The sequence below is a fragment of the Gorilla gorilla genome, chromosome 9 (assembly GCF_029281585.2).
Source record: "Gorilla gorilla gorilla isolate KB3781 chromosome 9, NHGRI_mGorGor1-v2.1_pri, whole genome shotgun sequence".
In the NCBI taxonomy this organism is placed as follows: domain Eukaryota; kingdom Metazoa; phylum Chordata; class Mammalia; order Primates; family Hominidae; genus Gorilla; species Gorilla gorilla.
In genome coordinates, this window is record NC_073233.2 from 11,819,986 (window position 1) to 11,833,527 (window position 13,542).

Sequence of the window (13,542 nt, forward strand, 5' to 3'; positions counted from 1 at the left end):
GGACTCTGCTTGGGCTGAGCAATGAATTTGAGCCTGAACTTGCAGATCACCAGCAATGTGATTTCTCCCTTAAGGATCCCCCTCCAAGTCAGAGTGAAAGTCAAAGTTCCTTCTGTGGCCTAAGGATCTAGCCTATCTTGCCTATGCTCGTTGCACCCCCACTTCTAGTCCTCCAGCACAAAAGCCTCTTTGCTGCTTCCAAACCCATCAGGCAGGCCTATGTCTCAAAGCCTTTGCACTTGCTGTCCCCCTGTCTGAAGTGTTCTTCCTTCTGAGATCTGCATGGCTAGCTCTTTTGACTCAAGGCTTTGCTCAAATACTACCTTCCCAGCAAAGATTTCCCTGGATGTCTGTTACAGGCTGAATTGTGTTGGTCTCCACACCCCCAAATTCATATGTCAAGGTCTTAATTAACCCTCAGCATCTCAGAATGTGACTGTATTTAAAGATAAGATCTTTAAAGATGTGATAAAGTTTTTTTTTAAAATGTGGTCACTAGGATGTGCCCTAATCCGATATGGCTGTTGACCTTTTAACAAGGGGAGATGAGGGCACAGGCAGAGAGGGAAGAGCAACTGAAGACACAAAGGGGGGTCATCTACAAGGCAAGGAGAAAGGACTGAGAAAGAACCAAACCTGCCAACATCGCGATATCAGACTTCTAGCCTCCAGAACTGTGAGAGAATATGTTTCTGTTATTTAAGCCTCTCAGTCTGTGCTGCTTTGTGGTGACAGCCCTAGCAAACTAATGCAATGCCCTAATTAGAATTTACCCCAATCCCACTACCTCTTTTTTTTTTATTTTTTCAAAGTCCTTATCATTATCTAACATATATTTTACTTCTGCATTTTGTTTGCTATTTATCTGCCTTTGCTAAAATCTAAGCTCTTTCACAGCAGGGATTTTTGTCTGACTGTTCATTGCTGTTACCCCAGTTCCACACAGTGACTGGTCCACGGTATGTGCCCGCTAAATACTGTTGGGTTACTGGAGACCTGAGGAGGAGGAGAGGAAAGAAATGTGGGGGCATGTGACACGAAAATGATAAGACTGTGCTTTGGGAGAGCTTCTCTGGAAACTCCTTGACTCACTTCTGAGATTGAGCAGCCACAAGCAGCTCTTTAGCTTCTAAGTTTGCCTAAGACGTCTACAGAGCACACAATGGGCATCCCTGCCCCTGCATTCATCATTGTTTCCAGTCTCTCCTCTGCATTTTAAACCAAAGCAGAGGGTAGGAAGGCAGATGAGCTAAGCGTCTGGGCTAGATAGGAACCTCTAGCACAGCCCTGCACTGGCTGATGCCCATGACTTTTTGTTTGCTCTGTATCTTTTGTCTCATAACTTCCTAAACACCATCGGTCATCAGTTATCTTTACCGCAGTAAAATATGTATGTGTTTCTTTGTATTACAGTCCTAGGTGCTCTGTTATGGTAGGAATCAATAAGATGCCTCCTGTTCTTACAAAAAAAAAAAATCTCAATGCAAATAAAGGGGACTTCCTAATTCCACCTCTTTGGAGCTAAGATAATGAGTAAAGATACTTCGGCACTAGGAATTGATATTAGACAAAAAAGATATTAGCCTCATTTGAAAGAGATAGGAATTCAAGTATTGGACTTATTAATGGACAGTAGGGTGACGCAAAAACGCCAAACTCTGAATCAAGGGACATGAGACCTGATCATAGTTCTACAAATAAAATGCCTCATGATCTAAATTATATCAGTTCACTTCTCTGGGATTGGTCTTTCCATTGGTTAGGGATGTAAATGATAACTGTACTCTCTTTTATCCAGAGTATATGTTGTTAAAATATAAATATCTTATTTTTTTAGGAAAAAATAGGGGAATTATTCTGGGTATACAAATGTTTAATTCCATGAATAGTCATCTTTAGTCAACCACAAAATTTTGTGAAGTTAGGTCAGATGGTGTCATTCCCAATTTAAAGATAAAAACTAAGACACAAAAAGGCTTTGGAATTTTTTTCAATGCCACATAGTGAGCAGACAGAAAATCAGAGAATGACTACATCCATTGCCCTTTCTAAATTGAGACTGTCCAGATAAGTAAGAGATGTGTTCAAAGTCACAAATCAATAATGTTACAGAATCGGGGCTAAAATTCAGATTTCCTGGCATTTCTACTCAGAATTATTTTAGGGATACATGTTACTGAGACAATGTGTATAATACTAGCTATGCCTCTACAGCAAGAGCAGAATCCCCTTCCAGTCCCTTTATGGGTGGTAAATCCAGAATACCTCACTTTTTATATCTGTCTCTAATAGCACTTGCCATTCTGATCTGACCTCACAGCCAGCCATTATATTGGTGGATTGGAGGACTATACGCTGGCTTTGCCATGGTTGAGTGCAGTATCCTCAACAAGCATATCTGATTTACCTCACACTTCCTTCTGGTATACCCATGTGAATGCTCAAATTGCTGTATATATTCAATCATGATATGAAAGCATATTCAGGTTGCGTAGCCTCTTCATAGGCACTTCAGATGATATATATATACAAAAGTGATTTGGTGTATATTTGGCACATACCAAATGCAGAAAAAAAGTTAATGCATCATTATATCATTAATTTAAAACATCAATGCCATGTTACTAAGAATGATCAGAATTTAGTCTTTATTGAAGTTGTCAAAATGTCTAGGTACAAATACAGTCATGGGCAGTGTAGAGGTTACGGTTGCATAAAGACATAGTTCTAACCCAGCAGAATTTTTTAAGATAGTGGAAGTAGGAAAAATACAAAATTAGAGATTACCAAGACCAGTTTAGAAAGGGAAGGCCTCTGGGAAGCAGGGAAACTTGTATTAAAACTTAATAGAGAGGAGGAAAATAAAGGAATGAGACTCCCTAGGTAAGAGAAAAGGCATGAATGAGAGGTAAGAAATATCCCATGATGTGGATGGACTAGAGGTCAATAAATGATGTGCAGGATATGGAGGGAGATAAGTCTGGAAAGGTCAGTTTGAGAAGACTAATAAATACTTAGCTTGGTGCTTTGGATATAGAACTGAAAACATCATTGTTCAATATAGAAATCAGCAGACGGTTTTAAAATGAATTATATGTGGTAGTCATTTCAGATGTTTGTACAAGTGAAAAACAAATTTTTTTAGTCTAAAAAAGATTATTTCACAGAAAGATCTTTGTTTTACATAAATCAACCAAATATCTGATGTTACAGGGCAAGCATAACAATACTATTCAGAAAGAGCCCTTCATTTGCCAGGAAGAATGTCAGATTCCAACCTCAGTGATAACCATCTTCCAGACACCTTCTTCTTAACAGGGATCCCAGGGCTGGAGGCTGCCCACTTCTGGATTGCCATCCCTTTCTGTGCCATGTATCTTGTAGCACTGGTTGGAAATGCTGCCCTCATCCTGGTCATTGCCATGGACAATGCTCTTCATGCACCTATGTACCTCTTCCTCTGCCTTCTCTCACTCACAGACCTGGCTCTCAGTTCTACCACTGTGCCCAAGATGCTGGCCATTTTGTGGCTCCATGCTGGTGAGATTTCCTTTGGTGGATGCCTGGCCCAGATGTTTTGTGTCCATTCTATCTATGCTCTGGAGTCCTCGATTCTACTTGCCATGGCCTTTGATAGATATGTGGCTATCTGTAACCCATTAAGGTACACAACCATTCTCAACCATGCTGTCATAGGTAGAATTGGCTTTGTTGGGCTATTCCGTAGTGTGGCTATTGTCTCCCCCTTCATCTTCTTGCTGAGGCGACTCCCCTACTGTGGTCACCGTGTCATGACACACACATACTGTGAGCATATGGGCATTGCCCGACTGGCCTGTGCCAACATTACTGTCAATATTGTCTATGGGCTAACTGTGGCTCTGCTGGCCACGGGACTGGATTCCATTCTCATTGCCATTTCCTATGGCTTTATCCTCCATGCAGTCTTTCATCTTCCATCTCATGATGCCCAGCACAAAGCTCTGAGTACTTGTGGCTCCCACATTGGCATCATCCTGGTTTTCTATATCCCTGCCTTCTTCTCCTTCCTCACCCACCGCTTTGGTCACCACGAAGTCCCCAAGCATGTGCACATCTTTCTGGCTAATCTGTATGTGCTGGTGCCTCCTGTACTCAATCCTATTCTCTATGGAGCTAGAACCAAGGAGATTCGGAGTCGACTTCTAAAACTGCTTCACCTGGGGAAGACTTCAATATGAATGCTGAGCAGAAGTTGGAGATTTAAAAAAAAGTGTAGGATAGCTGTCTAGATACATTTACATGGACACACACTGATGATGTGAAAGGAATGGTTTGACATGGCAGGAAACTCTGGAAGGAAGAGGAATAGCCAGATGAATCAGAGCTATCAATTATCACACTGAACGTACTATTTTCCTGAGGCTCCTTGGGGAACTGTGAATACCCCAGAAAGGTGATAATATTCTCACACTTGTCTTTTTTTTTTTTTTTTTTGAGACGGAGTCTGGCTCTGTCGCCCAGGCTGGAGTGCAGTGGCGCAATCTCAGCTCACTGCAAGCTCCGCCTCCCGGATTCACGCCATTCTCCTGCCTCAGCCTCCCGAGTAGCTGGGACTACAGGCGCCCGCCACCACGCCCGGCTAATTTTTTGTATTTTTAGTAGAGACGGGGTTTCACCATGTTAGCCAGGATGGTCTCGATCTCCTGACCTCGTGATCCGCCCGCCTCAGCCTCCCAAAGTGCTGGGATTACAGGCGTGAGCCACCACGCCCGGCCCTCTCACACTTGTCTTAAAAGTGTCTGTGACTTACTAAGGAGAAAGTCAATTCCTAGTCTTCAGAGGCATCTGGATTTAAGGGTAGGAATATTCTCCTGTGAGTCCAAGTGAAAAAGAAAGAGAAGGTTTGGAATGAATTTGAGTCTGAATTCCACCACTTTGAATACTGATGTATTGGTTAAAAGCACAAAGTATAAAGTCAGAGTGCCTGCGTTGGAATCCTGGCTCCTCTACTTGTGACCTTGAGCATGTTTGAAATGTTTCTGTGCCTCAGTTTGGCCAACTGTTAAATGGGGATAAAAATAACATCTAACTTTGAATGTTGTAGTGAGAAATAAGTCAGAAAAATTAAGACAGTGACTAACATGTACTCAATAAATGAATATAAAATGAGAAAGTTATGTAATCTCTCTAAACATTACTAGTAAAGACACTTGACTTATATAAAACTTTTTTTTACATTACCTCACATCACAGGGTTATTGTGATAACAATTCTATAATATTTTTAAAGTGCTAGAGATATGACTGGTACTTAATACAACTGTATATTCTTTCACTCCTCCCACACTCATCCATTTTGAGATCTCTTTTAGTTATAAGGTTATCCCTTATTAAGAATTCAGGGGAGCCAGCCCCAAATCCAAGTTCCTTTTTTAATAATAATGCTTTAGTAATCTCAGTTCTGAAATAAATAAGTCCAGCCATCTCCTTCCAACTGTTCAAAGAGATGATTGTTGTTATTTGCATTATAAATTAAAAGCCTGTCATTCAGGGAGACTAATAGCCTAAGGTTATGGCATTTATTGACAATATCTCATACACTGTCAAGTATTTTATTATGGGAAGATTATGAGATCTGTGTCCAGATGACCATGGACTTCCTTATCTACTAGCTGCATGAATTAGGGCATCCCACTTTACTGCCCTCAGCATTAGTAAAGTGTTTATTATAATCTCAGAAACAAAGCAAGCATTCAATTCTGACTGCTGGCAGTTGGTAGTATTCAGCTAATAATTCTTAAATTTATAAAGGTATGCTAGATTTTATAGCTGCATGGCTTAATCTGCAGTGTTCATTTATTTGCTTTTGAATTGATAACCATTTTAATACTTCATCAGACTAGGCATTTCATCTGTGCCTTGCACATAATAAGCACTCAAAATATTATGGGAAAAGTGTTAGAGATTATACTGGTATGTATCATGGTCTTAGTTGATTTAATGAATAAATACTGTCTTCATTACGCTAATGTGTTGGGTAATGAAAATATATGTCTAGCACAGTGGCTGGCACACAGTAGGTACTCAGTAATTTGATTCTTGTTTATTCATATTACACTGAGGCTGTTCAGATATAGTCACATCCACAAGAATCACGACGAAGAGTATTTTTACCTAGAAAAGCAATTACAAGAAAAAGTATCACAAGTTCATGGGTAAGACAAGAGGGTAAGTGTCAGCTGTGGCCATGGAGAGCTCCTAGTCCAGTTGTGGAGGTAAATTCATGCACAAGGAGCTATCACAGGTCAGGGACAGTCATGTCTTGGCCCAGAGAAGCTCAGAGGAGAATGATCAGAGGGGTGGAACAGATTGGAAGAGGAGGAGGTACCAGGCAATGGTGCAGGAAGGAGACAGCAAAGAGGATTACTCAAAGAGCTTGAGGAAGCTGGGGGTGATTACATTTCGAGGGGGCCTCAAAAGCCAGGCCCAGATAAGAAGACACGGGCAGCCCTTACAAATTTTATAAGTCAGGCTGCACTGAAATAGTGATGGATCAATCTCAATCAATTGTTATTGAAGTTTGAAGTAAAGCAATGCAAATGACTAACACAGAAAGGCAGAATTTCCCAAAGTGAAACTTCCCTGATTACCAATCCCAGTGTACAGCATCATCTTTCCCTAAAAAGGCATAAAATATGGTTTTACCTATGCACTAAAAAGAAATTCAGCTTTTGAGTATAGATAGATGTCACCAGCCCTAGAGCATGTGCAAATCATTTAGACTGCTGCATGAACCTGATCCTGCTAGAGCCTTAAACAGTGCTTCTCCTGGACCACTTTGAGAAATGAGTTCACAGTTTGGCACATAAATCAGTGCAACTGCCAAATTGCAAAGAAGACTTAACCTCAGAATCTTGACCTATTAGGTAAATTTGTTCCTTTATCCCCAAGTCTAGCTGTTTCAATTTGTGCTGAGGGAGACTCTCTTAATTCAATTTTAAGTAATTCAGCACTGGTAAGGCCCTGAAGAACTACCCTGCCAAGTTCTCCCCAATTCCATAGCACATCTCCAGAACCAGAATTCACCTCACCCCACCAAGTCTGTCTCTCTCACAAAATAAACACACACACACACTCACTCACACACATTTTCTTGTATATGTAGAATTCAAAAAAACAAAAAATAAATTCTTCCCTCTGAGCTCTGAAGAAACTCACCCTGTTTTCTTTTTCTTCCATCTCACTCCATGTTATTTGACTTTATTGTGATGTGCTAACAATGGTTCTCAGCAGCAGAGAGACACTCAATTTGCTCTTATTATAAATATATTAATAGATAATTTCATTGTGATTTAGATTATTCTCTTAATTTTTCTCTCTGAGATTCTAAATTCCCAAACAGTTGGAACTTAATTGGTCCCTTTCTCTGTGTAAAGGCAAGACAAGACACACTTTCTGTTCACCTGTTCCAAGGGAATTGATTGATTCTGACTACAGAGCAGCATAGAGCCAAGATTACAAACTCTGGAATCCAAGAGCTCTGGTTCCTACATCTTTGTTAATCAGGCGGGAGTACAGTGGCACAATCTCGACTTACTGCAACCTCTGCCTCCCAGGTTCAAGCCATTCTCCTGCCTCAGCTTCCTGAGTAACTGGGATACAGGTGCATCCCACTACATGGCTAATTTTTGTATTTTTAGTAGAGACAGAGTTTCACCATGTTGACCAGGCTGATCTCGAACTCCTGACCTCAAGTGATCCACCTACCTCGGCCTCCCAAAGTGCTGAGATTACAGGCATGAGCCACCACACCCAGCCAGACTCTCTTTGTTATTTGCTTTAAACAGTAACAGAAACAAAATTAACATCTTTATCTGGAAACATGTTTCACATCAGTCTGATCCACTGTTGAAAAATCCTACCGTTTGAGTTTGATAAAGGAATATGGCTGAATGGAAAAGACATTGATCCTAAGAGCTAGCTTAGGAAATATTGATTTCAGTCACCTATCTTCCACTAAATTGCTGTACACTGGCCATGGCCCAGCCAAGGCCTCGAGTCCTTGTTCATATAGGAACAGAATGAAGATATGTATAATTAGTCCACCCCGTCTCACTGGGGTCTGAAGGCAGCTTGCACTTCTGAGACCTCAAGCTTGAGAAATCCATCTACCTGATTCTAAAGAGACATCATCATGTTCCCCATATCAAGGGTGAGAAATCGATCTGCCTTTTTCTAAAAATTCATCATCATGTTCCCCTCTCAAGTTTGAGAAATCTATCTATACCATTCTAAAAAGACATTATTTTCCCCAAGAACTTATAAAGTTTCTCTCAGATAAATAAAGAATTATCTCAACTCTGAGAATCAGAACTGAGACATGAGAAATCATAAGAAAGTAACAGTTTGAGTCTAGGTCTGTTAAACTTAACAACTATTAGATTTAAGGTATTAATATACCTGACAAGGTAACTTGTCACTTAGGAGAAAATATATTTCAACTGTAAAAGCAGAAAATTGTAAGTCTCCAAAGAACTGTGTTGACCACTCCAGGCCAGAGGAGCCCTAGGGTAAAGTCATATCTCTGCAGCAATTATTTTTATGGTGGTGGATGCATCAGACTCTCTTAGGTTTAAACCATTAACTGCTGCCATATACTTAACTTTTCTGATTCTAGAATTTTCATTGACTAAAAAATTAGGATTTGGCTGCCTAGAATGACACCTCCAGAAGATGATGTTAGACATAAGTGACATGAACATTTAGATCCCTCTGCAATTACCTTGTTTATCATATATTCATATATATTTTTACATTGTAATTTGTTTTAACCAGTATATCTAGGATAGAACCAATATTAAGACTTGATAGTCTGTAATTTCTGAGTTTGAAAGAACTTCCCAGCCAGGGGATACTTCACAGACTGAGCCTCATAGCTGGCTGGCAGCCAGCCAGACTTAGCATAACTTCTACCATACAAGTATTGCTAGCAAAACCAATTCATCTGAAAATTCCCATTGGGTCATCCCCAGTGGAATCAGATATCCAAATTAAAGTTTCTGGCTTTGTTTTAGCAAATGCATTCATGTGTGGCAGGAAATAACATTATTCCAGGTAACAATTATTCAGAACCACTTTTGCATGTCTCATGGTACCAGGGATTATTTTCCCCCTCATAGACTTTGAGGTGAACCATTTCTTTGTCTCTTCCTCTGTGGACTTTATTGTCAGTCCCTGAATGTCTCCTTCCCAAGCATCACATGACGGCCTTTCCCAGTCCACTTACATACTTGTCTCTCTTAAGGCAGGAGCTCCGTCCACATTACCCACTGAGTTCTTCAGCACAGGAACCATACTTTATCTTTCTGGAGGAGCTGACATCTTTTGAATATTTTACATCGTATATATATTCCTTTTAGAGTTATAAAATAAAGTAACAATAATCAACTTGCCAATAAACTATTTAAGGAATATAAAAAAGGAGTCTGGACTTTCTGGAGTGAAACAACCCTGGTTTAAATCCCGCTGCCATCACTCCATAACCTTCAACAAGTCATTTTCCCTTTTTAAGACTGTGTTTCATCATGTATGAAATGATATTTTCTCAAAGATTTATTTTGAAGATTAAGGAGATTATTCCTATAAAGTATAGGCCAAAATGCTTGGCACAGAGCAGATGTTCATTAAATATTATTATTTCAATACAAAAAACCTTTGGTACATCTTGTGGTCAGGTTGGTAACTGGATTGAGAAACAGAGAACAGATAGGTCTGTCAGGGCTGACCAAAGGTTCAGGGACATTTTTAACAGCAGGTGATATGGACAACTCCAAACATACCAGTGGAGAAAGTATGGTATCCAGAAAAACCTTCTGTCAGAAGGGACATTAGCAACATAATGAAGTAGAAGTTTCCAGCTGCTATCCCCCTAGAGAAACACCAATTTTGTCAACTACCCATAAACAAGAATACCTTTGTGGCAGCCCTGGAGTCCAGATGAGAGGTTCTAGCACTCCAGTGGAGAAAAATATTCAAGAGTGGATGCACTGAACGAGTTCATCACCACTAGACCAGCCATACAAGAAATGCTGAAAACAGTTCTTCAAGTTGAAATGACAGGACTATAATTAGCAACATAAAAATGTATAAAAGCATGAAACTCACTGGTAAAGGTAAGTATAAAGTCAACATCAGAATAATGGTGTAATGGTAATGTGTAACTCACTTTGAATCTTAGTATAAAAGTTAAAAAAACAAAATTTAAAAATATCTATATGATAATTTGCTAAGGGATACACAGTGTATTAAGTTATAAATTGTGACATTAGTAACACAAAATGTGTAGGTGAGGAGAAGTAAGTAAATGTAGAGTTTTTGTATGCAATTTAACTTAGATTATCAGCTTAAAATAGACTCTTATGTTTTATGCAAGCTTTATGGTAATTACAAACTAAAAATCTGTAGTAGATACACAGAAGACAAAAATAAAGAGATCAATGCATACCACTACAAAAGAAATCATCAAATCAAAAAGGAAAACAAGAGAGGAAGAACCAGGAGCTACAACACAGTCAGAAAACAATTAACAAAATAATGATAGTAAGTCCTTGCCTATCAATAATCACTTTAAATTAAATAGATTACATTCTCCAATCAAAACATATAGAGTGACTGAATGGATAAAACAAGATCCAACTATATACCGCCTGCAAAAGACTCACTTTAGCTTTAAGGACACGCATAGGCTGAAAGTGAAGAGATAGAAAAGTTATTCTCCATAAAATTTGTAAGCAAAATATAGCGTAGCAGGGTGGCATATTGCAATTTTTTTAACTTCATATGTTCCTGATACCTTAACCTCTCCATGAACAGCCTCTGAGCAACCCACCCCTCACCAAGTTACCAGGTACCCCTGTGTGATAAGTCTGGTTCCTGCCACAAGTTCCTCTTCTTGCCTTCCCTGATTGTGACCTAGTGATATTCAAATGTACCAGTAAAATCCCCTCATGCTTCTTGCTTGTGTAGTCCACGTTGACTCTCAATGGAGGTACCTGCCCATGGGTTCACATTCTCTCTTGGCTCTCCTGCTTGATGGAGCCTGTTCCCTAGGAGTTCTTCTCATAGGGCCCCTTGCATGGCATGCCTCTGGTTCCCTCTAGAAACTGTGATAATAAATTTTTATCTCATATGCATTTCTGAGTGTGATTTCCATGCCTTGTTGTAATGATTTTTAAAGACCCCACAAAGGGACTTACCACCTCATTTAAAACACAATTGGAATTGGCAACAAAAATGGGATCATTCCAAACTCCAGTGAAATGTCCCTCAGAGATGCCCTTTCACCGCTCATGGTTTAAATTGCCTAACTAGATAGGGTTCTACTGTTTTGGAGGCCTTTCTACTCTGATGACATTCTTGTGTACTGCCTTGCATGGCTTTGTATTACCTCTTCTGAATACTGCCAAGAATCCCCTTCCTAAAGTCTAGATCCTGTCCCAATCCCGATAACACACTCCAGGATACTGCATTCCAACTTGATCCCAGCAAGGGGGGAGCCTCTTTTGAATTGGCCATGTGACTTGGCTGTTTTTCAGTGCACCTTTGAGTGATTATAATTTGAGGAATATCCCCTGACACTAGAAGTGGAGTTTCCCCCATCATAGGGTCATGGATGTATATATTGCTGAATGCTAGCTGGAAACTGAGGGAGCCAGTAGGCTGCAGTAGACGTACGTGATGCTGCCTGCTCTCAATAGCACTTGGGAGAAGATAATTAAACTCTCCTCCCTCCAAGAGTCAAACGGTCCTCCTCCTGAGGATAGTCCTAGACAGCACTTCATTAGAGTCGATGCTGCTGGGACCAGTGGCACCTTCTCTGCTGCATCCTTGTAGCCATTGCTCATTGGTCTCCAACCCCAAGGGCTATCACAGATCCCATCCACAGAAGATGGTGAATCAATGTTAAAAAAAAAAAAAAAAAAAAAAGAGAGAGAGGAAAGGAAAGGAAAGAGAGGAGAAGGAACTCTTTGATCTTGTTTCTGCTAAGACACTTGAAGATGTTTCTCAGCTCATTGTAAATTACACTTCACCTGGTAAATGCGTTGAGTACTTTTAAGTGCTGGTACATATTGACATGTTAATAATCTCTTCCTTAAAGCCTGACCAACATGGTGAAAGCCCGTCTCTACTAAAAATACAAAAATTAGTGCAGGCCTGTAATCCCTGCTACTCCGGAGGCTGAGGCAGGAGAATCGCTTGCACCTGGGAGGCAGAGGTTGCAGTGAGCTGAGATCGCCCCATTGCACTCCAGCCTGGGCAACAGAGCAAGACTCCGTCTCAAAATAAATAAATTGTCAAAAACATAAATAATTTAAAAGACAAAATTGAGTCCGCTATTGGTGATGTAGACCCCCCAGGCTCTCTAAGGTTGATTGGGACACTCTAGAGAGGGTATCCATCAGAACACTTGGGACTACCAGGATCTCCTCAGGTAAGCATTCAAAGAAAACAGAGATTAAAAATAAAAAACAAGTTGAGGGGTAGAAGGACTGAGTATCCTGTGGTTAAGGTTGCTGCCTAGAGACACTGGGTCCCTTCCTTTTTCTCTTATCAGTCAAAGACAGAACATAAAGACAACTACAGGTGGCTAAACTCCTATTTTAACAATCTCTCACCACGTTTGCCTCCACCTTCAAAAGAACTCAATACACCTTTTGCCAGCTACCCATGGAGTTTCTCAGCAGCTTTGCCATCACACACAGTCTTAGCAGAGAGGCTCTTAACTATACACACCTTTCTCCAGGAGCATAGGTATGACATCACATTCATAGTATCCTCTTCCAAGGAAATGCATTTGACACGTTTATTAATGGCATGAAACAACTAATGACTGGCTACCTACTAGACTCTTCAGGAAACAGGGGCTCTTACAAACTCTTAGCATGTGGTCTTCCACTCCCACCTGCCCATTATGTTTTGGGTTTTAAAAGCCAACCTTCACAACCTTGGCACAGCTACTGAGGCCTCCCTAAGACAGTATGGAACCAAACTTGAGCCCTATAGGATATTCCACCAGCAGAAGAGGTAGCTTCCCCTGTTCTCAGTTCCTTGCCAAATGCCATGGTGCTGCAGGAGGTCACCCTTCCCTAAACCCCTTAGCTATCTTTGGTGATCCTTGGGATTAACTGAGTGAACAGCAGTGGTAGTTACTGGACTATGCCAATGGCACTGCTAACCATGACAGGTGATAGAGCTTAGTGGAATGTTGCTGCTTTCCATCCATTAGCCAGGATGTCCCTAACAAAGGACAGGACCCAAGAAACATCACACTTAATCTTAATCTTAAGGCAGTCACCTTAACACTGGATTCCCTGGCCAACAAATGGTCCTGTCTTCATATGTATTATAAATTATTGGGCCATTACCTACAAATTGTCTTCTTCAAGGTAAAAAAAAAAATCAACATATTAGAATCTCTTGCTCACGAATATACCCAAAATGTAAGTCAAAACGATATTAGTTTCAGTATATCTCCTTATATACCAAGGTCACAATACAAGTC

The 13,542-nt window shown here is 40.3% G+C and overlaps 1 protein-coding gene across 1 annotated transcript; it reads left to right on the forward strand.

Annotated features, from left to right (window-relative positions):
* Positions 1-3,241: 3,241 nt before the first annotated feature.
* LOC101129836 (olfactory receptor 52D1) lies at positions 3,242-4,306 on the forward strand. Its single transcript, XM_004050550.3, has one exon. It carries the CDS (start codon positions 3,264-3,266, stop codon positions 4,218-4,220), a length of 957 nt encoding a protein of 318 aa, XP_004050598.1. The 5' UTR covers positions 3,242-3,263; the 3' UTR covers positions 4,221-4,306.
* The last annotated feature ends 9,236 nt before the right edge of the window (positions 4,307-13,542 follow it).

Coding starts and splice junctions, on each gene's coding strand:
- LOC101129836 (XM_004050550.3), top strand. CDS start 3,264: ATGTCAGATTCCAACCTCAGTGATAACCATCTTCCAGACACCTTCTTC.